Genomic DNA, 27915 nt, shown 5'->3' with positions numbered 1-27915 from the left:
CAACCCCGAAATCCCCAAAAAAATTTTTACTTTTTCATACATTTTGGCTGATCAGATGTCGACGTTTTCTATGGAAAAGCCAAAAAAAAATTCCCCGATTTTAGGGTTGGTCCCATAGTAAAAGTAGCTCAGTTTAGCGAGTAAAATCAAGCACTGGATTTAAAGCCCCATGGTCAGACACACCATGTATAGAGATAGGGTAGAGCTTGTTATAAGTCTTTAAACCATAATAATATTTATTGCCCCCTTTTTAAGACAGCCGAGAGGTGGGTTCTGAATTTGGCAGTTTTTGTTAGGTGGGTGGGAGACCAGTCAACTTTGGGAACCACTGTTTTACAGGATAAAATAAAACAAAATATTCATGATTGACTATATCTCTCATATAATTGATTGATATGTTTGATCAAAGGCTTGTTCAACAATTTCCCCACATCTTTAGCGAACACAAAGTCGAGATGGTTGAATTTGGGCCAGTTGCAGCCGGGCCGGACGTCTTCTAGCATGCCTGTGCTGTTCAATACTGCAGCTAGACGCATGATTTGCTGTGAACAAAGTTAGGGATTAGTTTTTTTTTGCTCTTCCTTGCCGTATCTGGCAATGGTGACTCCATCAACAATTCTTTTCCGGATTATGAAATGCCCTAATGTGGCTTGCAAAACCAAACTTTGACTGGAAGATGCGGTCACACGATGTGCAATGGAGTTGTCCAGTCGAGTTGCGGGTTGTGTAGGAGGGCTTAGGTCGCGTCTTGCGGATATGACGCTTAGCATCTAGGTCTTCCAGATGCTGCTGCTCAAATTGATGTACTTTCTTATGAATACTAGAACGCCATTACTATTTACTCGGTAGACGATGCACCCTTTGTCAATATTATTGGTTACAAAACTATACTTGCCGCAAAACTAAGTGGCGAGTCAGGTCGTTGCACAGCCTTATGGAGTGGGACTCGTAACAGTAGTGCAGGTAGTATTACGCTTAAAAGGTACGGTACCCGCATTGACATAGATATCTAGGGACTGGCTTTAAGGACAATAATAATGAGGCATGACAGGGGCCAGTACAGCGGTGTGACACCGGTACAAAGCGATTGGTTGATGAGTTCGCATCACGCGCGCGATTGGTTGATGAGTTCGCATCACGCGCGCTATTGGTCGCAACTAGTTGCGTTAGACTGCACGATTGGCTGGATTGAGTCACACCGCTAAACTAGTAGTAGAGTAGACTTTTATTTCGCGATTCGCCACTTGGTGGCCTTGTTGCTACATCCAGTATATACAATAGGGGAGAAGGGGAGTTTTTCGGAACTTATGTACAATATATAATTTGATATTTACCAATTGCTTTTCGGTGAAAGAAAACATTGTGAGGAAACCGGACTAAGCCCAATGAGGTCTAGTTTCCCCTATGGTTGGAAAGTCAAATGGATGGCAGTCCCTTTACCCACATCAATTATTGAGATTAGTTGCCATGCGGACGCCATCTGGCCCATGAGCCAGGGCAAAAAGCCGGGACAAGATGATGATATACTTGACAAAGTTAGAGAATCATGTCTGTATAATTATAAACTAAATTCGCAAAGAATATACTTACATTTTTCTCCGTCAGTTGGTCATTCAGACCGTAGAGCAACGTGACCGGCACTTTAACGTTGGTCAGGTCGTACGGCTTCACGTCGCCATACAGCCCGTTCTCCCATGACGTGAAAACGCCTGGGAAATAAATAAGTTTTTGTTAAACGCATATAATCGTTAAAAGAGCGGGAAGAAAGGCCTGATATAGATATAGGCCTGATTTTCGATAGTAAGCCGGGTGCAAATGAAACTAACCATTTATTTAGTCCTATGGCAAGATTCGAGTCGCTTAAAATATAACTATATCCAATGACTTGGCCCATAGGGCTGCGTCTTCACTACGAGGGTTGCACTGAAAATGTCGGGAATAGAGAAAACTGTCGCATCTAGACGGTCAATCTTTATTTTAATACATACTTAAACTCAAACTGACCACGCATATAAATTTTCTTTTGAAAGTAATCATTCTGTAATGCACACGGCTCATAATCCCAAAGTCCTTTTTGTATGGCGATTTTGGGGCCTTAGTGGTTTTGTATGAAATTCGTGGAGTAGCCAACGGAATTGAAGTTTTTTTACATATATATATATATATATATAAAAGATTTTTTTACTGTTGTCATATGAATATTTAGGAATGTCGAAATCTGCCGATATGCAACTTTTTTGGCAGTCTTTTTAATTAACAGCACAAATGCGATTTTAATTTTTGACGTCGCTTTGGAATGACATGCTTCTTTAAGATCACCCATGGGATAAAATGAAAGTGACTTTCATATTTAATTTTAACTGCAAACGAGCGTACGATGAACTCTAGTTCATAAAAAAATAACAGAAGCCCATTGTAACTTTTATTTGTTCGCTGAGGGCATATTGAAAACCGTTTAAAAATATGATCCGAAAAATCACTTGGCCAAAAATTCAAATAATGTTCGACATACAATTTTCAAATTGCCAGTAATTCTTAAATACAAATGACAACCAAATGGAATATACCTTAAAAGTTTTATAAAGAGTTACATTTTTATAAATTATATGCCTGTTTCTATTATGTTATTTCTAAGTGTCCCATTCCCGAATCTTTCAGTGCGACCCTCGTAGGAGCAAAGAGAATTAACATAGTCCTTTTTGCCAGAAGCATGTTTTAAGATGTGGCACCCTATGCCTATTTGCCAACTCGTAGCCACCCTTCGTAGCCCGCCGCTCTGGGCCTCCTTTTTGCCAGAAGCATGTTTTAAGATGTGGCGCCCTATGCCTATTTGCCAACTCGTAGCCACCCTTCGTAGCCCGCCGCTCTGGGCCATGGCTCCTTTTGGTCCTAGGGTACACACGCAGAAACTAATTGCTTTGTTGTGAAAATATATAGAGATGCGTATACGTACCGGACATAGCGATTTTGGCAAAGTGTTCTAGTTGTCGCCACGAGGCCGGTTGCATTCTGACCATGATAACGCTTGACATCATCTGCGAAAAATAGTGGATAATCATAATCACGTACATACTTGCAAAGAAAAATAACAATGGCACAAATATTCAATTGTTAAGATGAGTGATGCCGTGTCGTGTGCGCTGTGTCTATAAAACGGCCCACTGATGAACAGTCCGCCGCACGGTATCGGCCTGTCAGTTAGAACAAAATTTTGACAGTTCCGAACAACTGACAGGCCGATACAGCCCCTTAAAGGGGGCCCACAGATTACCAGTTCGCCGGACGATATCAGCCTGTCAGTTGTTCGGAACTGTCACCTTTTGCGATTAATTGACAGGCTGATATCGTCCGGCCAACTGGTAATCTGTGGGGCCCTTAAGATTACATAAAACGTGGAATTGTACCTACTCTGCAGGGTCACACACTTTTAAAATAGTTTATCTCTACCATTTAGAAATGTAAATTATATACTGGCCGGTCATCGCGGGTCCTTAAAGTCTTTGTCCAGCAGGTATTTAGATTTGTTTCGGCTGAACTATGAACATGAATACTCACTGGATCATTCTGCTCATAATCGTCACCCACGACTGTGTAGACTATCTGTAGGCACAGGTCCTGGCGAGGGTCCCGCGAGTTACACAGGTTTCCGAGGATAGTATTCATAAAGTCCTGCTGTATATTCACTGATATTAGGCCGCGCTGACGCATTGTGGCCTGGGGAATAGACAAAATAATGTTAAGATGAGATTCGCTCAGACTGTAATGTAATAATGTATGGATGGAGTGACCTGCGCGATAAAACCTATACGATACGAATGTATTCATTAGAAATTTACAGACAAGGGATTTAAAAATTCATTGAGTAGATATGACACTTATGGCTCTGTGACAAAGGTTATTTTTGCGCGTTTCGTTGTGTAATAATAGGTTTAGAATCATCCTACTCTTACTGTGGCAGCGATTACAAACTTATAGCATTGCTATCACGTTAATTACAGGCTCAGCTACATCGAGAGATAAGGTATTCAATAATAATAAAAATACGCTCAAATGAAACGATGCGGTATGGTAATCATTAGTTTAACAGATATAAGTTGGTTAGGAAATAGAAAAAAAACCTAAATCTCCGCGACATTGAACATCATAATATTTTATTGGGTGTCTTATCTGTACAAGATATCCTATGCTTGGTTCGATTCTAGCATTATCCCGGGTTTCTGCTACGGCCAGTTAAAGACGCCCGAGATCTAGAAAAGAATGAGGGCAACCAGATGACTTACAGGAACATTAATGGTCTTGATAAACAAGTCAGTGAAAGGCCTGACGTTGTCCAGATACACTGCCGGTGCCAAGGCAACCATGGCGATGATTTTCTCGTTGTACTCCGGCCGTTGGGCCATCATCGTGAAGAAACTGGTGGTCCCCATGGAGTAGCCCACGTACATGATCTTAGGTAGCCCGGTCACGTTGAGAATCTTGTCTATCATAGCTGGTATGTCGTATTTGCCGTGTTCGTGGAAGCTGAAATTATGGAGCTACGTCAAATTTGTTATATAAGCATTATGCGTGTTTGGCTATTAGGTTGCCACGTTATTTGGGGACGATCTTCCTCAGATCGACCTACCCCAAATTATACCTAGTGTACCTATTTAAACAAGACCGTCTATAAGGTAAGACCGTCTCCGTCTACATGTTCTTTCGACGCTTCTCTTTCGTTTGTACATACCTACACGTACTTCACTTATAGTTGAATTATCGAGAAGATGGAATTGCATTTGTAGTGGTTGTATGCTGATAGTACAAGAAAATAGAAAATTCAAATATAGAATGCCTGTAAACAAACAATACTACTACATATGCAATTCCACGCTCTCGATGATACGACTATACAGACGGTTGAGCAGAAGAAGCGAAGCACTGCCTTTCGGACTGGTGTCTGAGCGATGCACGTATACAAATAAGACTTCTTGCCCTATGACGGTCTTCCCAACAAATAAATTCATACGCCGGTCTTATCCACATTGACCTTAGTCGGTTTTATCCGGGAAACGTCAATCTCGCTAACCTGTACTCCCAGAAGGCTGGATTGTTTCTCGTCATGTTCTGATGTGACGTATACAGGTTGCCTCTGAGGTTTCCCAGCCATACATCGTAGCCGGCGTCAGCTAAGAGGAAGCCTGAAAAGAAAATACATTTTAATTCATAAGCAGAAGATTATTATTTTAGGTGTTATTTAAGAAAAAAACATCCTCATAATAACAGCCGAAGGAACTTTGGGAACAAAGAACTGAAATAGTTGTCATATGATGACGATGTTGGTATCCTGTTATCCCTCATCAGGCACATTATAGGGCGCTCAGAATCGATTTCCATTTTTCCATATGTCGTATGCTAAAGAAAAAAAAAGAAAGAAAAGAAGTCGACTGATGGAAGAAGGATGGAAGTGATGGACGAAGACCTGTCCATGGATGTGTCACACACAACGAGTGTTTGATAGATATTTATATATTATCTTTGCTCTGCGCCTTCGTACAAAACGCGAAGGTAATAACATGAAGTATTAACTATCAGTGCTGCAGTAACTAGCAGAGCTCTTTCGCTTTTTTAAGTCGTTTGCTACAGGATGTAACCATCTCATCGTCTAGCATGAGTTGACTCGCGCGCGATACTTGAAGTCGCGCAAGATGAATGGAGTCGCGCGCGAGAACGCAACTCATGCTAGCAGGTCTGATGTTCGAATCTTACCGAGACTTCTCTCAGGCCCCATAATGACGAAGTCCCCGCTGCACCCCAAAAGTCCATGGACAACTAGGACAGCCCTCTTCCCCTTGGACGAGTCCGACCGCCGCGCTGATCGCCTCCCGGTTGGTATTCTGTGCATTTGAAGGATGTAACCGTCGGTTGTTCGCACTCGGTGCTTCTCTGTTGGGTAGCCGGCTGCCGTTATGAGTTGTGGCTGAAAAAAAAAGAAAAAAAGTTAAACTAAAATATTTTTAGAGAGGCGGTTGAGCGCGGGAATGACTTGAACGTAAAAAAGTAATACATTTCTCGTACAATTAGATTGAAATAGTTCTGGTTATAGCGGTGGTATAGGTACGAATTGCGGAAGCCTCAAAGTACGTGCCGACAACCTACAGAAGAGCCGGTTAAGATGAATGTTGATAATGAGCATGTAAAGTGGATATATCCTGAACATGTATTGAATACTTCAAAATCCTCGGAGCCAGAGGGAGCGGAAGGCCGAAGCGAATGAATTCAATCATCAAGAAGGATCTTGAGCCCTGCAATGTTTCTGAATACATCAAACAGAGTAAAGAGGAAGGACCAGACAAAGAAGGCAGATCCCATCAGATGGGGATAATTATTACCAAAGCGAAAGAAGGAGAGAGATGGTTAGGTTAGGTTCGTGATTTGTAGGTTCTACTATTTTGGTTATTTCATGTCATTATTCGAAAAATACAACATTGAATGTTAATAAACGTGATTATTTCCACATAAGAGAACAACAAGCAATTTTCTAAACAATTAGTTTTACTGTTTTGAAAGCGGTTGTTTATTATTCTCTAAGTTTTCATTAAATAATGACGAAGCGTATTATGCACCAATGCAAGGTCACCACTTATATGTAGGCTCGTGTCATCGTAAGAATGTACTGTTTTCTCTAGTATCTACAACAATGTTAGGAATTAGCGTTGTTGTCGCATCACGAGATGATGATTAAGTTCATCCTTTGTGAGTATAGTAGGTACTATCATTTGTTTCTTAAAAGAGTCAGCAGGCAGATATTTAAATTTACTACACGTGTGTAATTTGTCTTTCTCTAGTAGTTGAACCCTTCACTTTTAAAGTTTTAACAAAAAAAAAACAAAAAGAACCGTGCCTTTCGGAAACCAAATAGGTGTATTTGAAGCCCGTATAATATATATTTGAAGAGTTCTTTGGAATTCTTCAATGCCCCTTCATGCTCAGATCCCGATTTGATGTCACGCGATTGACTTCTAAAAGAGCCATTGAGGATTACACGCGGAGTAAATTTATTTTTTAATTTTAGAGCATCTGTGAAGAATCTCAAATCGGTCTAGACGTTTTCAATAATTCGAAAAAAAATACCATCTAAGCAAATAAAAACGTCCCGGACGAATCGATAACCCCTTCCTTCGAGGTTTTAAAGTTGGTTAGCAAATGAAATATCATTTTGAGCATATTTTGTATATATTTCCATTGAGGTATGAGCTAGAGTCGGCATCTCGAACAAATTGTGTGCGCCATTTTCGGCGTTTGACGTCTGTCACTAAGGTGAAGAATAAGCGTATCTAGGCCAGAGGCGAAACTGTTATGACAACTGCTCATATTCTGCCTACGTACAGGGTTATTTTTAGGGTTCCGTACCCAAAGGGTAAAACGGGACCCTATTACTAAGACTTCGCTGTCCGTCCGTCCGTCCGTCTGTCCGTCCGTCCGTCCGTCTGTCACCAGGCTGTATCTCACGAACCGTGATAGCTAGACAGTTGAAATTTTCACAGATGCTGTATTTCTGTTGCCGCTATAACAACAAATACTAAAAACAGAATAAAATAAAGATTTAAGTGGGGCTCCCATACAACAAACGTGATTTTTGACCGAAGTTAAGCAACGTCGGGCGGGGTCAGTACATGGATGGGTGACCGTTTTTTTTTTTGCTGTTTTTTGCATTATGGTACGGAACCCTTCGTGCGCGAGCCCGACTCGCACTTGCCCGGTTTTTTAATGACCTGCAATATTATACGACGTGAATATATAGGTGATACCGAGCAACTTTTCTAATGGGAACAACTACTAAAACGCAAACTTGAATATAATTTACCTTTTTTATAACTTTTATTATATATCGCACGGGTGAAAACGAGGATTCTTTCCTAAAATATTATTTCTATACAATATTCTAATTACATTACTTGTATCACGGACTATATTCAATTTTTTAACGATTCATCATTCATCACATTTTCTATTCGATTCTCGGTAACAATTTTGCACTTACCACCCTCAATGTAACATAAATATATTATAAAATACGTTATTATAACTAAAACATTCAATAAATAACGAGAAAAATATATATTATATATATTTCGTAACTTTTGTGCAATTAACCAACAACGTATTTGAACGTATACAACCATTTCGTAGGTAGGTACACTAGGTACGACTGTGTCACATCTGAGAAAATTAATCTTTGCGCCGAAGAAAATGGCTTCCAGCCGCGAATGTTCGAAAGAAAGTGACGTTTCGTGATAAACTAAAGTATCGTAAATCAACAGTTATTCGATTGCTTGCCGGTGAAATGTTATTCCATCGCTTTTATTATATTTTCTTGTCCTATTGTTGCAACTTTTCGATAAGTACGAAGGCATTTTTTAATTTTTATTTATTTTAATATTTTCTGTACATCTGTGGCATCTCGTCAGTGGTCGATGACGTACTAAAAGCAGAGATGTGCATGCACTTCTATGAAGTGCGAAAACATTTTGTTCGAGATGTCGTCTCTAGTTTACATTATACCTCAGTGTATATTTCGATATAGGTATTCTATTCATAAGTATTACTACCCTTGATTCCCTAGACCTAGATAAATGAGTAAAGCTAGAAGCAGATTTTCGTAGGTCACGGTTGGCAAGTGCCCTCACCTTGGGCGACCTCATTAATGCAGTTTACCTCCCTCAAACCCGTTTGATTTATTGACATAACCCTAATGGTTAGGCTTTTTCTAATTAAAAATATGGTTGTCTGTAAAGTCGGTTTACGGAAGATAATTTTGCGTGATAACGTCATAAGAAAACATTACCATTACATTACGTAACGTCACCTTGGAGATCTATCCACAACGTTACCATGGAGATCTGTCCAGCAACTCCAGCACATGCAACGTGACACTTTTTCGTGCATGCTACCGGTGTTCATCGATTTATAGGACGTTATCACGTCAATAATAAATGATTAGGTGGTCTTTACATTGGAAGCGAATTCGCACGCTTTTCTCTTTATTCCTGTCCTCAGTGGGTAACTTGACCTATATGTACCTGTACCTACCTATATGAGGTACCTATATAACTGTATGGAATAAGAGTTTGACGATGTTAGCCCCTTTGATTTTTTACGATATTTTGTAACTAGTCATTATTTAATTAGTTTATTGGTAAAAAGCTTTTTATCATAAAATTATGTATATGTCGTTTTGTCTAAACCCACCTTTAGAAACAACGGTCAGGGCTAACCAGAGCCACAAATCCAGGGCATACCTTATACCTATAAATTGCCTTGTGATTAGTTCAAGTTGCTAACCCTGAGTACCTAGGCCTAAATTTCTATAAACGGCATAATGGTACCGAGTCATTAATGTTAATGATAATATTGATATGTAAGTGCAAACGTGCGATGACTAAGACTTGAATTATTGATATTGAATACTTACGATAATTACGTGTTCAAGGTAATAAAAAAGTATTTAATAAAAGGGTAAGTAGTTAGTAATAAAATTACAAAGATTTGTAATTTTATAGTAGTTTTTAAGGTATTTAAGGGTATAATATCTGGGAGACCGAGCTTTGCTGAACATATAAAAACTCAAAAATGCGCGTTTTCTCAGAGATAAGACCTAGTTAGATCGATTTATCGCCCCCGAAAACCCCCATATAGCAAATTTCATCGATATCGTTAGAGTCGTTTCCGAGATCCCCGAAATATATATATGTCGCACCCTGACACCAGAAAGACGTATTGCAGCTTTATAGTTCATTATTTTAGACGCCTGTATAAAATCGATTAGCAATGTTGAGCTACGTATTATTTGGTTGTAACAAAATAAATAAAGTTGTGTAGAGAGTAACTCCGTCTATTGGCGCATTGTTGAAATAAAGTTGCGTAGAGAGTAACGCCATCTATTGGCGTGTTGTTGAACTGAGATGACAGGTAGAAGGCTTTGGAACGTCGAGAGGTTTCTCTCCAGTGAGCGTAGGCACGAGTTGGCGTTTTTGTCGGTATGTTGGTAGACTGGTCGAGCAGGTTTGCCAACTTGATTGAGGCGGGAGCGGAGAGGCTCCGCCGCTGGTAGTTCTTCTTGATCGGACCGCGCTAGAGATCGGACGTACTCGTTAGCCAACCTCGTGCCTAACTCGCTACGTTCCTGAAGGTTTATACCTGAAGGATTATTCTGATAGCTTATAGAATCCCGCGTTCTTTAACCATTTAGTTTTATTTCAAGTGTTATTTTGATTTCTTATGTTTCATTAGAAGCTTACTTTTGTGAAATAAAGAAATGATGTGTTATGTGCTGTTTTAACTTGTTTTGAAAAGATTTGTCCTTCTGAGTTTGTTGCCGGTCCCATATTGGGCTAAATCTTCTCAGGTCAGATATGTAGGGTTGAAGCCGGCCTAGTTTGACTTGAATAAAGATTTAAACGGTTTCTTTTTACTTTCATATCGCTCCCTTGAATTAAAAATAGCAATTAGTTCTTTTAAACATTTAGTACTGAAGTTTTAAACATTTAGTATAGTAGGCACTAGTATGGTTAACGAGTCCTAATGTTTATTTCATGCACTGGTAGCAATGGTAGCATACTGGTTTAGCTGTGAAGTAATAATACATTATCGTACTACCCCCACGCGCCCACCGCCTTTGAGACCAGAATTTATACAAATAAATAAACAAGAATTGCTCGTTTAAAGGTTTAGATAGATAGATAGATAGGTAATTATGTGCTTCAATTATTTTCCACTTGTCCAATTTCTTGGTCCAATGTGCATTGCGATAGGTGGAATAATATACTACCACCCTTAAATTTGAACCACTTCCCAGTGTCTTATTGAGCTGAAATGCCTGAAACTGGCATATTTCCGTATTTCCGATGACTATGCAATAATATGCTAATATGGAGCTGATCTGATGAGGCAGTCAGAAGGTAGCCAAAGGAACTCTTCGATGGAAAAACATAAACACATTGAGTTTAGGTTGATTTGAAAGGTCTCGAGAAGTACTTGATAGACATGCAAAGGAGAGAAAGTACAGTCGGCAATAAAAGTGTGTAAGTATAAAAAATATTTTTGACGGTTATTTGTACAATCGCCCATACTGTTAACTGTACATCGGTGGACCTTACGCCTTTTGTAATAAGGTCCACCGATGTACAGTTAGGAGTGTTGCTGATTACACCATTTTATTCAATTTCCCTCATGTGCGGAAGTGACATGTATTATAATTATTAGCTATTAAAATGATTATAATGGCGGATTTTTCCACCTAAATGTTTACGTTTTAAAATATATACAGGATGATTCATGAGACGTGAGCAGGACTAATCCTGCACACTCAGTAACTGATAATTGATCGATCACCGTCGTATTTAGGAGAAACAACAACACTTTTTCCTATTTTTTTACTTTTTGGTGAGGGCAAATTTAATTCTCAACAATCATGGTCACCCTACAGGACCTAATTAATCAACATAAAACCTCTTTAACCGTAATGGCATTTTGATTACGAAGAAAATAAAATGTCAAACTTGAGTGAGATACGAGTTTTCAAAAGTAACCAGACCGTGATGACAGTAATGACATTCAATTTGACACAGAATATCGGTAGTTTAGTATTCTAATTTTAGGGTGACCATGCATGTCGTAAAAAAAATAATAACTTTTTTTTTCAACACGACTAGAAAATTAATCTAAAAATCTTTTTTATTTATTTATTAAAAGCTGATTACAGAATAATTAATATTATAGTTTTTCAGCGTTCATGTTTGTATATACATATATGTGTATTTGTATGTCACTTGGAACGAGAAATTGCTTGCGTACCGTAGGCTACTGGAGTCTGTTGTTTTACCTTGAAAAAATCTCCAAAACCTTCCTTATTTCTCCTGTTTGGTAATGATGAGCCTTAAATATTATTTATGTCTTAATTACGAATAATGTATGCAATTCTCTTGTCAAGGTTTTTATATCATGTTAATCAGGAGAATCTGAAGGCGAGCCTAATTGCTATGTTTAATTATTCTTTCATACATCCAGTAAGTTCATGTTAATTTATTTCATGTTGTTTTTAAGGGAATATCTAATACTGTACCACAGATTAATAAATAGTTACTACGTAACAGATACTTCATTCCCAAAGAAAAGCGAAAATACCTACGCTATAATAGCCTACAAAACCTTAATAATAATACCTGCTGCTCAGGACAAGAAGAAATGTACCATAAGTACGCGCACAAAGAGTCGAGACTGTGTTGCCCGCCGTGCGAGTCACGTGCTAACGCGTCATCGTAAGAATGCGCTAGGGTTGTAGGCATCTACCTATGATGATTATTGTAATAAAACGAATGTTGCGGATCAACCATATTTTTTATTAGTCAATCAAATATGTTTTAGTTTTATATAATGATCTATAATTTTTTCCCTTCTCGGAATTCTCTGTTATTAAATTTTATAGTTGTAAATATCCTAAATCGCGTAAATAATTTTAATAAATACTCAGGAGCAAAGCAACGGAAAATCAACGGTTTTTAAAATTTGTAATACGGTGCTACCGGCCGGTTAATTATTACGTCGTCAAAATTATTTAAAAATACTTTTTCTAACCCTTCAATATAATTATTAAACGTTTCAGGTGGGACCTTTAGCCCGCCATAAAAAGATGAATCTTTATTATAGGCTTTTTCCTTTGTTTTTTGACTTTTACACCCAATTACTGCACAATAATTACGTGGTTTTGGCATTTCGAAGCGTAAGCGCGGGAAACGTGCGGTGCGAGCGTTCAGGCGGGCGTTCGGCGGCCCTCTGTCGGTTGTATCGTCGACGATACGACGAGCGGTAGGCATATAGCGCGTGGCCTTGAGCGTGTGACGGAGGCCTGACTGTACTGTGCAACTCGTACAATCAGCTGCAGAATTACACATATAATATATGTATTGTAGCCTTACATGTCGCATCGTATTGCAAATTCAGTTGTTAAAGCTAGCGATTGTTCCGAAATGTCGTAATTTCGAATACCCAGCGATTTTCCATATATTTTTGTTTCAACATTCAACTACGATTTAACATGTATTTTATCAATTGGTGATTTGTATGTAACTGTTGTACTTCAACTGACATAATCCCAATGAGGAAAAATACAAGACGCTACCAGCATCTTAGTGTGCTCTAAGTGGTTAGTTAACCATGCAGTTAATAGCTTACTTCAGGCTTACTTAACACGTTCTGTTTACTTGCTACTTTGCAAAATATGGTATGTCAGTGTAAATGTTAATTAAGTTTTAAATTGTTTGGTTTTGGTTGGACCTTAACCTGAACTAGTTAATAGTGTGGATATAGTACGTCCACACGGTTGACTTTAAAATTAGACTTTATTAACCTTTTAACCGCCATATAATTTTTCATCGAGCTTGCTCGTGTCGCTGGCGGTACGAAGTTACACGAAGTTTTGACTTATTTATCAGACCGCGGCGATATGAGCCCGATTTTGTATATCTTATATGTATATAAGTCTACGGCGGTTAAAAGGTTAAACTAGTGGCTCTGCGAGTTGTAGACTCGCGAGCATAACTTAAACTTCTGTGACTTAGCCATTTTGAAAAAAATCCACGAACACCTTCGCTGACGCTCGGTCAATTAATAAATATTATATGCCAATCTTACACAAAACAACCTATTCCCTTAGTAAGCAAAATACAGTATATATGTATATAGATATCTATAAATACCTACTTAAATCAGAGCTCTGAACCCCTATTAATATATACCTCTGTTAGGTAGGCTATTCATTCATAGATACGTAGGTACTTTTTTTTCCAGGAAATTGTTAAGTGTATCAAAAAGCATAATTTATATTAATGTCGGTTTTGATAAGAAATAATGACGGCTATATTTTTCTAAAATTGACATGTATAAAAAAGTAGCCTTATTGTTAATATGTATTTAAGAGCTATCATATAATTCTGGTGGTTTGTTAAATGCGTAAAAAAGAGAAAAATTATTGTCATACACATGTGACCGATTTCAACTCCGGAAATATATAAACATATGAAATTGGCATATTAAATGTTTAGATAAATATAATTATTATCTTTGGAGATCAGAGGTAATTACAATGGTAATCAACCCTTTCGTTACCAGGGGACTAATGTTAGTACCGCTAGCTCGATCTGTGTAAGGAAAAAATATTTATTTATTATTTAATAACGGATGTGCCTAGAATACAAGCTCCAACATTTTAACATTTCGCAACACTAAAGCGATATGATCATTAAAATTCCGTTTACGAGTATATAATAGCCATTGTTTACTAACAAACAGCCACCCGCAATTAGCACGGTTTGATATCAATTATATCAATTAATGATTTCTTAATAATGAGTTATCAGATTCAAACTGGTTGTGGTCACGCTCCCGGTGCTATTAATGAATTTTATTCGCTATTTTTGCTGTTGTCAGGTGTTAATTAATGATTATGAGATGGTTCAAAATTAAGGCTTGTTCACCCAAAAGTACCTATTAACCACTAAGGCCAATGTGGCTAATTCCGTCATAGGGGCTAAACCGTCCAAGAGCGTATATTTCTTTGATTTGAGGAAAAGAAAACCATTTGCTTTTAATTGCTGAAACTAAAAGCAATCGCTGCTTTGTCGACGAAATTATCGATATTGTTCGTAGTTCGAGAAAAACGCTTAGTGGACGGAATAGTCCCTATGACGGAATTAGCCACATTGACCTTACAAACATATGTTAGGTTAGGTGCATTCGGATTAAATTCGAAAGCGACTAACCCGACTGCATATTGTATGGGAACTGCCAACTGCAACGTCGGCGTGCAGTTCCCATACAAGTTGCAGTCGGACTGCAGTCCGTCTGTACCGGCCCTTAAGCCGACCACTGACTAACAGGCCGCCGGACGATATCGGCCTGTCAGTTAGAACAAAAAAATTGACAGTTCCGAACAACTGACCGGCCGATATCGTCCGACGGACTATTAGTCAATAGTCGGCTTAAGAGTGCATATTAATAGTTTGTGAGCACTTAGTCTTTCTGGCCGCTCAGAAACAGATACTTATAGTTGGACCAAGAAAAGTCTTATAATTATCATCTTATTATAGTTATTATCAACATTGTAACCTGCAAAAAACGTTAGAGTCAGACCAAGACACGATTTTGATAGCACACGCAGTGCAAGTGTTATTTACCTGTACGTCATAATTTCATAGAAGTTTGACGTTTAAAATAACACTTGCACTGCGTGTGCTATCAAAATCGTTGCAGACTTGTCCTGGTCTGACTCTAACGTTTTTTGCAGGTTACGATGTTGATAATAAAACAATTATTTAATTACACAAACGGGTCTACCGCGATATAATTTCATTGTTTTTACCTTTAATTCCGACGTTTCAGCTGAGTTGCACCAGCTGTGGTCACGGAAAGACTGACGTCCCAACAAATGTCAACCGAGATATTAATAAAACAACACTAAACTACCCGAAATTAGTTTATAAAAATGTTCGGGGTAGACAGAGAATTTGCAGCTACCCGTTATAGTTTAATTAAAGGTAAAAACAATGAAATTATATCGCGGTAGACCCGTTTGTGTAATTAAATATGTGTACAAAACGCGAGAGTTTAAAGTGTTATAATAAAACAATTGTAGGTATAAATTGAATAGACACGAGTCTTCAGCACGTGCTCACAGTTAATTGGGCCATGTCTAAGCGCAATCAGTGAATGATCCGAGAGATAAGTGTAATTGCACGTGAACTTAAACTTGTATAAAAAACAATGGGTGTCATCACCATTCAACATAGTGTTTAATAGCTTCGCAATATATCTTTAGAAACAGTAGTGTAACCTCTACATACGATTTGAAAACCCCGCTTGCTTTCTTTGAGTACTGAGTTGCGCATAATCCATAATAATTATAATCCTTACATACATACACATGACACATGAGGTGTTTTTTTTAACTGTGTAACGAGTATGTAGCATAACACAGTAGAAAAATACGTATATAACAGACGGTCATATTTCTTCCAGACACCTTTCACGTAGATAGACTCGAAAAATGTTTCCATTAAAATGCTTTTTTGACCTGATAACGTCTTATAAATCGATGAACACCGGTAGCATGCACGAAAAAGTGTCACGTTGTGGACAGATCTCCATGGTAACGTTACGTAATGTAATGGTAATGTTTTCTTATGACGTTATCACGCAAAATTATCGTCCGTAAACCGACTTTACAGACAACCATATTTTTTTGTTATAAAGGATAACTTAGCCAGACAACAGTAACCTCCTAATTTTTAGAAGTCGATTAAATAAGTACCATGCCAGCGATAGCGCTGGCAACATAACTATTTAATTTAGACTTAGGTCTAATGCCTGTGCCAGTAATATCTCAGAAACAATATCGTCATACTGATCCGTCTTCTGTGTTATACCGTTATGTCATGTCACAAAGCGACGCATACGCCGGCCGGCGGCGTGCAAACTCTTTATTCTTGACGCTCGTTTTCATACTTAATACTATTGCCATTAAATGTAAGTATTTTAAAATATAAGTAATATTAAATGTGAGATAAATATCGACATACTGATCACAACTGACTCCCGACCCAACATCTGATCTATACTAGACTTTATATCGACCGGGATATGGACCGTGATTACCTTTTGTATTGTTTTCGAGCTTCCGATATTTCAACGCAGTTACATGCATCTTGTTCACGGGTAACTGGTAGCGGGTGAGTTGTGTGTCAAAGTTGTGTAGACCGCGCTCGGTCTAGAGTCGGACCAAGAAAAGCCTGCAGCGGATTTGATAGCCCACACAGTGCAAGTGTTATTTATACGTCATAATTTCATAGAAGTTGTGACGTTTAAAATAACACTCACTCAACCCTCATTCGTGCGCGTCGGCTGCGTTCGCTTTCAACGTTACCACCCGACCCGTTCACACTCGCTGGTCTGTCCAAAGGTAATCACGGTCCATATCCCGGTCGATATAAGTCTAGTGAAACTAACCGTGAATCATTCAAAACTGTTATCTGTGCTAAACTGTTATGTCACAAAGCGACGCACACCACACGCCGGCCGGCGGCGCGGCATGCGAACTCCTCATTCGTATTGCGTTCACGCACATATCTTAATTTCATGCGGAATCGCTTGGTTTCCTTGAGCGTCAGCGAATCCCAGATGATGAGATGAATATTGTATCACAGGTAAGCTATTGTAGACCGTATTGCAATGGATTACAGTTAAAAACAGTCACGTATATCATTATTCATTATTGTGAATACGCATGTATGAAAATCGATTCGTTTCCTTGAACGTCATCGAATCCCAGATGAATGGGCTACGTTTTTGTACCTCTGTTAAACTATTGTAGACCGTATTTCAAAGTTATATGATTCAGAAATGGTCACGAGTGCCTTCGTTTGTGAATACGCGTGTACAAAATCGAAAATCGCTTGCTTCCGTGACCGTTAGCGATTAATACGTTGTTCAATAATACAATTTAAATAAGACCTTATCGCGGTGCAGTATTTCGTGTCGATCCACGTGAAATTGGAGGTTTCGTCCGTATATCGTTATACCTGCGGTAGTATCAGGTCAATGGGTCAGCTAATCTTTAAGTAATTGAGAGGGATAAATACGAAATGGTAGTCAAACTAAGATGTGTACTTCTTCTTGGTCGTGACCTCATGTCTGAGGGACGTGACTCCTATGGGGTATTCTTCCTATCACTGCTCTCCAGGCCTCTCGATCTTCGGCTATCTGCATCGTTGCCTGGAGCGAAGTCTGGGTGATATTTTGAACCACATCTGACCATCTACTGGGTGCACGCCCTCTACTCCTCTAAGATAAGTGTAAAAATATGGGTGCACTCATCACATCATACTAAAAGATATATCCCATAGTTCTTATGTCAGCGAATAAGGAACTATGGGACCTATTTTTGAGTAGGTAAGTTGTATGCACCCATAGTCTAATAAAACATGGTCTTCCATTCCCAGAGTGACACGGGACTATGTCACAACAACATGCCCGCTATATATAGTGCTATCGCATATTATCATATAGCGCTGTCGCATGATGACGTAGGCCCGTGTCAGTTAGGTGACCTAGAAAAGACGGGAATGGAGTACCAGGCGGAGTATATTATTATACCATGTATGCACCCATATTTTTACACTTGAATGTACATGACGGCAAAACTTGAAAGAAGTAGCTAACTCTAGAAACATAACTAAATACTAAATATATTAAGTCGGTTTGAAAGTCAAGCCAAAGGCTACAGCTTTCACACAAAAAACTAACAGTATTGTACTAACCAGTATAACTGACCTTTGGTGAACGCTATCTCTTTACAATAAGGTATACCAATGGTCAATTAAGTAGGTATGTCAACAATGGTACGAAAAATATTTACGTGCTGGATGTTCTTGACTTAAAACCACTACTTAGTTGAGGTAAAATCACGTAAAAGATGTAAAATTCGATAATATCTTCACGAACTCAACTCAAAATAGAATTTCACAGGAGTTCAGTGATCTCAGCGTACAAGTTTAAAATATGGGATGTACTTTAAGAAACAAAAAGAAGTACAATTTGCCTTTAAAATCTGTAGGTACTTAAATACAATACTTTACTTACTAAGCTAACTTACTTACTAATAATTTTGCGTGTAGGTATTTTTTTTAATCAAATTGAAACTAAATGCGGTGAATAGAACCGCTGGTCCGATTTGGAAATTTAAAGGGTAGGTACTTCGCAGTTGATTCGATGTGATCCTGAAAAATCTGAAGGAACTCTTGAAATATTATAGGTATATATTATACCTATGTAGATTAAAATTTGCTCATTTCCTGAATAGCGCGTAATGATAATTAATGTAATGCGATAAATATACCTAAGTAAACTTGTATTAGATATCATTTTTCCCCTAGACCAGCCATACTCAACCTTTTTTTCATGAGGGCCGCCAAGACGGTTAACCTTGTATATATGCTTAAAGGTGACGCTCAGGTGGCTAGGTTATAGGTTATGTTGGTTAGGGATCACCTGGCGGGCCAACTAAAAAAGCCCGGCGGGCCGCAGGTTGAGTATCGCTGCCCCAACACACTTCAAATAAATATAAACATACATACTACTTATGTCATTTAGCCGACGTTAACTGACAATCTACTTAACATTACGTATTACTTGACACAATCATCATTTGACTGACGTATTCCGACTCTAAGGAGCTGTCTTGACACTGATATTAACATGACGCGGGGCTGCTCCTACTCGTCAGCAATTGAACTGATGGCATGTAATCACCCTCATTAGGGTAATCCGACAATAATGGCTATCAGTACATCGTACACGTTTCCGTTTGCCATACACATGGCATATGAGCTGTATAATTAATAAAATACGTGCATGTTAACCGAAGACTATTTATTGTGTGACAGAACGACATGACAGCAATTCATATAAAAACATATTTGGAACACCACAGTTCCATATTTAAATCAACACTGTAGATGGCGCTGCTGGATATCATAAAACTACACCCCCACTATATCTAAGCATAGCCATCAGCATCATCAGCATTAAAAAAACAGCTTTAAAAAGAACTACACATACCTACTACTTAGGCACAAGTCCTAACTTCTCAACAAATCTAAAGTGCTTGACAAACCCTAGACTCTTAGTTAATAAGTCAGCTGGCATCTCAGCTGTCGCTAAGTATTTTGCTTCTACCACACCTTTAGCTATTATATCCCTACTAAAGTGGTAACGTATGTCAACATGCTTCGACCTATTATGAAACACAGGGTTGGCCAATAACTTCAGAGCACTTTGGTTGTCATTATAAATTGTAATTAATGACATCTTATTTGTAATTTCATGGTACAATGACCTTAAGTACATAGCTTCTTTAATACACTCAGAAATACTAATATATTCTGATTCACAACTGCTCAAGGACACGCTATTCTGCTTCTTACTGCACCATGAAACTACACTGCCAGACAAAGTGAAACAAAATCCTGAATAGGACCTCCTATCAAGAACATTACTGCCCCAGTCAGCGTCAACAAACCCGGTAAGCTTTGAATCAGACTCGCTACTATACCTGAGGCAATATTGTTTTGTTTTCTTGAGATAACGCAAAACACGTTTGGCATGAGCCCAGTGTTCTCTACCATGACAGTTATTAAACTGGCTCAGATACCCTACACTAAAAGCAATGTCAGGCCGTGTCAAAACCGCTAGGTACATGAGACTACCAATGAGTTGTTGATAAGGTAATTCAGTATCACAGCTCTCACCTTTATCTAAGTTCAATCTTTCCTCCATAGGAGTTTGAGCAGTGTTACAGTCTGTCATATTGAACTTATGCAACAACTTGTTAACATAATCCTCCTGATCTAAAGTTATTACATTATGTTCTTTATCAACACACACATTCATACCTAAGCACTGTTTGACCTGACCAAGATCTTTTAATTTAAAATGTGAAGCCAGTACCTGTTTCAAACTTTTGGTTTCCTCTTCATTATTAGAAAACACAAAGAAATCATCGACATATAGAGCTACTACAGTCAAACCATTGTCATTTTTCACATATAAGCAAGGTTCAAGTTTAGACCTAGTATAACCATACTCGGTTAAGCAATCATCTACCCTCCTGTACCACGCCCTTGAGGATTGTTTGAGACCATATATGGCTCGCTTCAACTTAAGCACCTGTCCTTTACCTTCAGATGAAGGAAAGCCTTCTGGCTTCTCCATATAAATATCCTCCTCAAGATAGCCGTTCAGGAAAGCAGTAGTCACGTCTAAATGAGAAATATCTAAATTTAATTGAACCGACAAAGCAAATAAAAGTCTGAGAGTTGTATGCCTTACCACTGGCGCGAAGGTTTCGTCATAGTCCACTCCGTACTTCTGAGTATAGCCCTTGGCTACTAACCTGGCTCGGAACCGCACATTGCCCTCACTATCGTACTTCTTCTTAAGTACCCACTTGCACTTTACGACACTAGAGTCTTTTGGAACGCTGACAAGCTCCCAGGCCTGGTTGTCTTCGAAACTTTTCAACTCTTCTGCCATAGCTTGTCTCCATTGCTCTTTCTCTGGTCCGCGCAAAGCCTCTGATAGTGAAAGACCACTGGCATCATCCATCCTGCTAGCATCTGAACATAGATTTGAAATGCCATACCTTTCAGGTGCTTTTCTTTGTTCTGCTGTTCTCAGGACTGGACCGATTCTCTCAGGAGCAGGAACATTTTCAGGAACTGAAACACTCTCAGTTGTGGTATCTGCATCCTCATACTCACTAGGGTTCATTGACTCAAAAGATGAATCAGTCATAGTTCTAGAAATATCTGGACTCTCATCCCCCACTGAACTTTGACACCCTACTTCAGCTTTTTGTATTGTTTGTTGTTGAACTTCAATTTGGCAATACTCTTGTTTTTCAAAAACCTTTACGTCCCTCGCTGTGAAAAATGTTCTCTTTTCAGGATCGAAAAGTCTATATCCTTTGACCCCTTCTGGGTAACCCATTAGGATAGCTTCCTTAGACTTTTTCTGCCACTTCACCCTTTTCTCTTTGGGGATGTGGACCATGACAGTACTGCCGAAGATTCTTAGGTGACTTAGGTCTGGCTTTGTCCCTGTCCACATTTCAAAAGGTGTTTTGTTGTTCAATCCTGAAGCTATTGTCCTGTTCCGTAGATAAACTGCACAACTACATGCTTCTGCCCAGAATTCTGTGGGTAGCTCGGAGTCAAATAACAGGCATCTAGCCTTCTCACACACCACACGATTCTGGCGCTCGCACAACCCATTTTGTTCAGGCGTATAAGGGTTCGTCCGTTGATGCAGTATCCCATTTACCTTCAGGAACTCGCTGAACTTCTTGCTGCAAAATTCAAGACCATTATCACTCCTTATAATCTTGATCTTTTTGTCAAGTTCATTCTCAACTTTAGCTTTAAATTCTTTGAAACAATCCAGAGCTTGACTTTTCTCTTTCAAAAAATATATAAATGCCATACGACTATAGTCATCCACAAATAGCAAATAATATCGTGATCCTCCAAGAGATGTCACTTCCATTGGACCAGCTATATCCATGTGGATAACATTCAGTAAATTGTCACTTCTATTGCAATTATTAGGAAATGGCAGTCTGCATTGTTTGCCTTCACAACATACCTTGCATTTACTGATGTCAATCTTGTCGCTAATACTGAAACCTTCCACTGCATCCTTCATTTTCGTCATGTATGAGCTGTTAACATGGGCGAGACGACGGTGCCAAGTCTCGGCAGACACTGCCATAGCAACGTTGGTCGTATTTTCTGGCATATTCAATTTGTAAACGCCGTTTGTCAAAGTAGCCGTAGCAACAAGCTGTCCACTTCTGTTGTAAATCTTACAACCTTTCTTAGTGAAGTCTACTTTATTACCTTTCTTTATCAGTTGGCTTACAGATAACAGGTTCGTAGTTAAACTCGGTACACATAAAACATCTTCAACAGTTATGTCGAACTCACTGTCGGGAGTCACAGTCGTAATCTGTACGTTTCCGGAGCACAACACTGGCATACATGCCTTATTTGCTGCAACTATCTCGCGAGTAGCCGGCTCGTACGATGCATTCATAACCCAACTTTCATTTGCCGTAAAATGGGTACTAGCGCCGCTATCAATGTAGTAATCATTTTTCTTAAAGTCGGCACTTAAAAACACAGCACTGAATGCATTCGACTGTTTACGTGTACAATTTTTTTCGATATTTGGGCACTGATTTCGATAATGCCCCGGGACCTTGCATCGAAAGCATTTCACATTGACAGTTCTGACTTTTGACATTTCGCCGCCATCCTGTTTACCACAGACAATCTTTGTTTTATTCTTCTTGTTATATTGGTAACTTGACGTACTCGCGAACGCACTCTCAGTCTCGTTCCCATTCCTTGTCAAATTTGAATTTTTCTCTTCCATGTCTAAAAGTTTTGTTTTGATGGCATCTGTCGTGATAGAAATGCCGGAATGCTCTATTGCCATGATCATTGGGGAATATTTCTCAGGCAAACCTGCTAATAATAGCGAGCCGATCCATTCATCACTAATGGCAAAACCCGTACCACTTAATTTTTGACCATTTTCAACCATTTTCGTTACGTATTCTGTCATCGAAGTCGAATTTTCGAGTCTTATGGAAATTAAATTTCGCAACAACGTAATTTTTCTGGCGAAACCAGAGTCATCAAATAAGCTTTTGAGTTTAGTCCATTATTCAAACGTAGTTTTGATGCCTTTTACATGGACATACAAGTAAGGGTCGATTGTCAAAATCAATTTCGCACGGGCTTTTTCGTCATCTGCAACTTCTGTACCCGTAGCTTCTGGCTTACGCGTAATAAACTTCTGCGTGCCCTCTAGGATAAGAAAATTCTCTGCAGCGAAAACCCATTCACAATAGTTCTCTCGGCCACGTAACTTGGGCACATTCGTCACATAGTTTGGTGGCGACATCTTCGGATTTCTGTCACAGATCACACTCACAATATATCACACACGATACACTATAAACTGGCAATCTAATACTGGACTAACCCCCCGTATTTATTACTTTAAATCGCCCATAACCTATAATTAATAAAATACGTGCATGTTAACCGAAGACTATTTATTGTGTGACAGAACGACATGACAGCAATTCATATAAAAACATATTTGGAACACCACAGTTCCATATTTAAATCAACACTGTAGATGGCGCTGCTAGATATCATAAAACTACAAGCTGTTTTAGAGCAAAAATTGATCGGTGTATCAATAATATCATTATAAAAGTTTCTAAACTTAAGAAACGAAAAATATTACACTCCCATAGAAAACGGACCAGCCAAAATGTATGAAACAGCCATATTTTTTTTCGCGATTTCGTGGTTGGTACCATGGTAAAAGTTGTTCAGTATAATCCCAAAACCTCCCTGGCAACGGGAATGCAGTTATTTTTTAGCCACAGTTCCTCGCCATTTTAATTCATCGCAGTGATTATGTCCACTTCAGTTGTAATAATTAAATCTGACAATCGCTAGTAGTGCATCGGTCGCACGTTTTTTCCACCAAACAAATGCATGAATTGCAAATGACAAATGTTACTCGGAACGTCATGCGGATTGACAATGACATGCCAGGGTTATTAAAAACGCTTATCTCGCAATCGAGAATCAGATACAGGAGATCCTTACCTCATATACATACATACATACATACATATAATCACGCCTATTTCCCGGAGGGGTAGGCAGAGACCACGGATTTCCACTTGCTACGATCCTGACATACCTCTTCCGCTTCCTTCACTTTCATAATATTCCTCATACACGCTCGCCGGTTTAGGGTGCTCTTGACCTGGCCTTTCTTTATCAGGATTTCCCCGATATGATCAGAGAAAGTCCGCCGAGGTCTACCCCTTCCAACTCCCACTTCTTCTTCCCTTATACACTCTCTTACCTCAAATAACTAGTGAAATCAGAAATTATTTATTGGCTTAGTATTGAAGAACAGCCGGATAGGCATAAGTACTATTTTATTTGTCCAAGCTGAAACGGAGATGCTTTGCGCTCTCTCTAAAGCCCGGTTAGACGGTTCAAGAACTTGCATGCGATTTTCGTTACATTGCGGTATTAGGTCGATCGACTGAATTCATTGTACTCTGTAGTTAGCAATGTATGATGGACACGTGGAGCGGAGGGATGAAAGTCATGTGACGAGGAAGGTATTACGAATGAATGGGGAGGGATGTACAGGCACCACACCGGATTGTTATGCCATTTAGGGTTCTACCTAAATTGGAAATTCTATAGCGTAAGTATTGAACAACCAATTTAGCTAGGACCCTAAATGGCGTAACAATCGTGCAGCGTGATGGCACGAGGAAGCGAAAATCGAGGAAAAGGTGGATGGACTGTGTGAGAGATGATATCAAAGGGAAAGGAAGTGAATGATGAGATGACGGACGACAGAGAGGTATGGAAGAAAAAGACATGCTGCGCCGACCCCAAATAAATGGGACAAGGGCAGGCGAATGATGAGTTAGCAATGTATCTAATACCTATTGCCAGTTCTTGAATAGTCTAATTGAGGCTGAATAAATGATTTGATGAACATACACGCGCAGTTCATGTGCTCAGTAGTCTCAGTATCTCGTTAGGTTATTAGTATTACAATGACTAAAGGAATGTTCTAATGAATCCCTTAGTAGGAACCTGAATTAATCACGGGCACTAATTAATCTATTAAAGGCTTATTTTCATTGTCATCATACGATCGTTTAAGAATATGTTCAATCTCATTAATAAAGTACCTACTACCTGATTCTGATGTGAAGGTAAATGATTTACTACATCACTACTAATTATAAATGCGAAAGTAACTACGTCAGTCTGACAGTCTATCTGTTACCTCTTCACGCTTAAACCGATGAAATTTGGTATGAAGATAGTTAGAGACCCGGGAAAATCAAATCACACAAGAGAAGTCGTGGACAGAAGCCAGTAAAGTAAATACAACAACGGGTTGCACTCTGGGATTGCCGGCAGAAGTGAAAACTCAATGACATTGTAACAGTTTTTCGACCAGGTCACGTGTCCGTCTTACGTCTTACGAATCTTACGGACACGTGACCTGTCGCGAGTTTAACATTTTTTCCCCATCACAAAAAGTGCACAGCGCCGCTAAAGAAGTTTTCACTTCAAAATGTGAAGACCAGCCACACTTACCCGTATGCCACCCTTATCTGTATTGACCTTATTTTGTAATACATTTTAAATTAATAAATAGTCAAAACCAATACAGCTTTTAGAGAGACACACACAGATAACTTTTTATCAGGGCAAAAGTAAATGTCGGGTGTGGGTGGGAGCACTACTAACAGCGGGGAAAATGAGGATAAACCCATAAAAGTAAGTGCTGGTGCTGCAATCGTTAAAAAAATAGAACAATTTCTAGTTTATGTAGTTAAGAATTCGTAGCTTACGGCAAAAAAAAAGAACCTTCAAAAGCTAGTTAAATTTTTAGGTATACCTAACTATATGTAGGTATATCAAGTACCTAGTGTAAAAAAAACAAGTGAAGAGAAAGATTTTTCATAAACTACAAACTTTACATAGTAGGAACAGGAACTAGGAACAGTTATAATTTATGAGTTTTTAAGACTCATTTACCTGGTTAGCATATTTATTCCTACTTTCAATGCTGGATAAAGATTATTCTCACACTCAATAACTCTTTCATAGCAAAAAATAATGTTTTAAAAATAGCTTAGCAATAAAAACAATCGGTTAACTGTGTTGACGATCGTCAACTTTTAACTGACCTTTCGTGGACCTTCCGTCGTTGTAATAAAGTTTATATTTAACTAGCTGGGTTGACGATGGTACTGTCGGCATCACAAGTAGTAGATCAAGACAAACCCCCTTATTCATAAACGCGCTACGAAACAAACCTCAATTAGCTAATAATCGTTTTTCTTTATCTGTCATTTTGACTTATGTATGTGTAAGAAAGGGATAAAACATAATTTAACAAAATCAGGCCCGTAAAGTTTTATGAAGGGGGTATAAAACTATGAGTACACGTCCCTATTTTGAAAAGTAGTCCATAATGGCAGATATGTACTTTTGGCGCGTTGTTTCATGTATTCAAACTTCAACATTTATTCAGCAAATACTTAGGCCACAAGCCACAGGGGCACTTTTACACGTCAACATGGTATTTACAAGCAAAAAGAAATATTGATGCTGACTGTACCTATGATAGGTATAAATTATAATTGCTGACACGAGACTGTCACAGGGTAATGATAATTGTTCGCCATTGTAGTATTTTTAATCGGGCAAAATTTGAATTTGAACTTGCAACTGATGATTCTCATTTATATATGTAGGTCATTTATTTATATAAGTATGTCATTATACGGTCAGAGGATAACGATCATGTTTTACATAATTTTTGGCTATTTTGTGAACGACATGTCACGATATCACGAAATTAGACATAATATATCTATGACATTTAAAGTCATGCAGTGGCCAACTATTGCCAAAATTGCATAATTGTATAACATTCTCAAAGAATTATATAAATGTGCCACTTTTTATAACTTGAGTTACGAATTCGAATCTCATTGTAGAAAATATTTTTCACCTCGTCAGCTCGTAAAGGTCTCCTTATTCTTCAAGTCAATAACGGATGAGAGAGTTGCATTTTATCCACACTAGGGGCAAAGTAATTTGATGCAGATTTTGAGTTGTTTCCTGATATTAACTGGTAGAATTGACTTTTAATGGTTTTGAACGACTAATATTTTCAAAGCGTTCATTTGAATTTGATTGGTAATATTTTAGAGTTACATTTTTTCTAATTTTTCTTCGCGTTGGTGTGGTGAAAAAATGAAAAAACACGCTACGCTCGTGGTTCCAGTTTGGAATTTTTCGCTTGCTCGTGTATCAAATTATCAATATGAGCACGATTGGTTGAACAACAACTTTGCCTCCTTGTAAAACAAATAACTATTGTGACTGGCATGCAAACATTTATTTCAGTGCGCGTGTGTATTTAAAAGCCATTGTTTCAATCGGATATATTCCCCTAAACTGCTACGCGGACAAAGTCAATAGTAAGCGGTCAATAGTAATAGTAAAGCGAAATAGTAATATTAATATATCACTTACCACTGTCATTGTAGCCTCCTTCCTCATCACTTGGGATTCACATAACATCATGTTAGTACACACAATCAGAAACAATTTTACCAACGACATTTTCACTCCACTCCCTTTAAATTTATTCTAAATTCAAAAAAATGTTTAACCTTTATAACTC

General features: G+C 38.6%; 2 protein-coding genes across 2 annotated transcripts in view; one reads left to right on the top strand and one right to left on the bottom strand.

Annotated features, from left to right (window-relative positions):
* LOC134795211 (uncharacterized) overlaps positions 1-27915 on the top strand; it is an 82528-nt gene that overhangs the window by 1325 nt on the left and 53288 nt on the right.
* On the bottom strand, positions 359-27915 carry LOC134794775 (lipase 1-like). Its single transcript, XM_063766555.1, has 8 exons — positions 27765-27915; positions 5746-5956; positions 5066-5177; positions 4281-4521; positions 3556-3714; positions 2954-3035; positions 1591-1709; positions 359-542 (listed from the first exon to the last, which is right to left on the bottom strand). Exons 1-8 carry the CDS (start codon positions 27852-27854, stop codon positions 360-362), a joined length of 1197 nt encoding a protein of 398 aa, XP_063622625.1. The 5' UTR covers positions 27855-27915; the 3' UTR covers position 359.

Source organism: Cydia splendana, chromosome 11 (genome assembly GCF_910591565.1).
Source record: "Cydia splendana chromosome 11, ilCydSple1.2, whole genome shotgun sequence".
Taxonomy (NCBI): Eukaryota; Metazoa; Arthropoda; class Insecta; order Lepidoptera; family Tortricidae; genus Cydia; species Cydia splendana.
The sequence above is the reverse complement of the archived record's forward strand: the minus strand, read 5'-3'. Positions and strand labels throughout refer to the sequence as shown.

Bases quoted from the DNA above. Each gene is read 5' to 3' on its own strand.
- LOC134794775 (XM_063766555.1), bottom strand. From the start codon at position 27,854: ATGTCGTTGGTAAAATTGTTTCTGATTGTGTGTACTAACATGATGTTA. The intron at 5,178-5,745 runs GTAAGATTCGAA...TTTTCTTTTCAG, and splicing joins GGGGCCTGAGAGAAGTCTCG to GCTTCCTCTTAGCTGACGCC. The intron at 543-1,590 runs GTAAGTATATTC...CTTTGTTCACAG, and splicing joins ACCAACTGACGGAGAAAAAT to CAAATCATGCGTCTAGCTGC.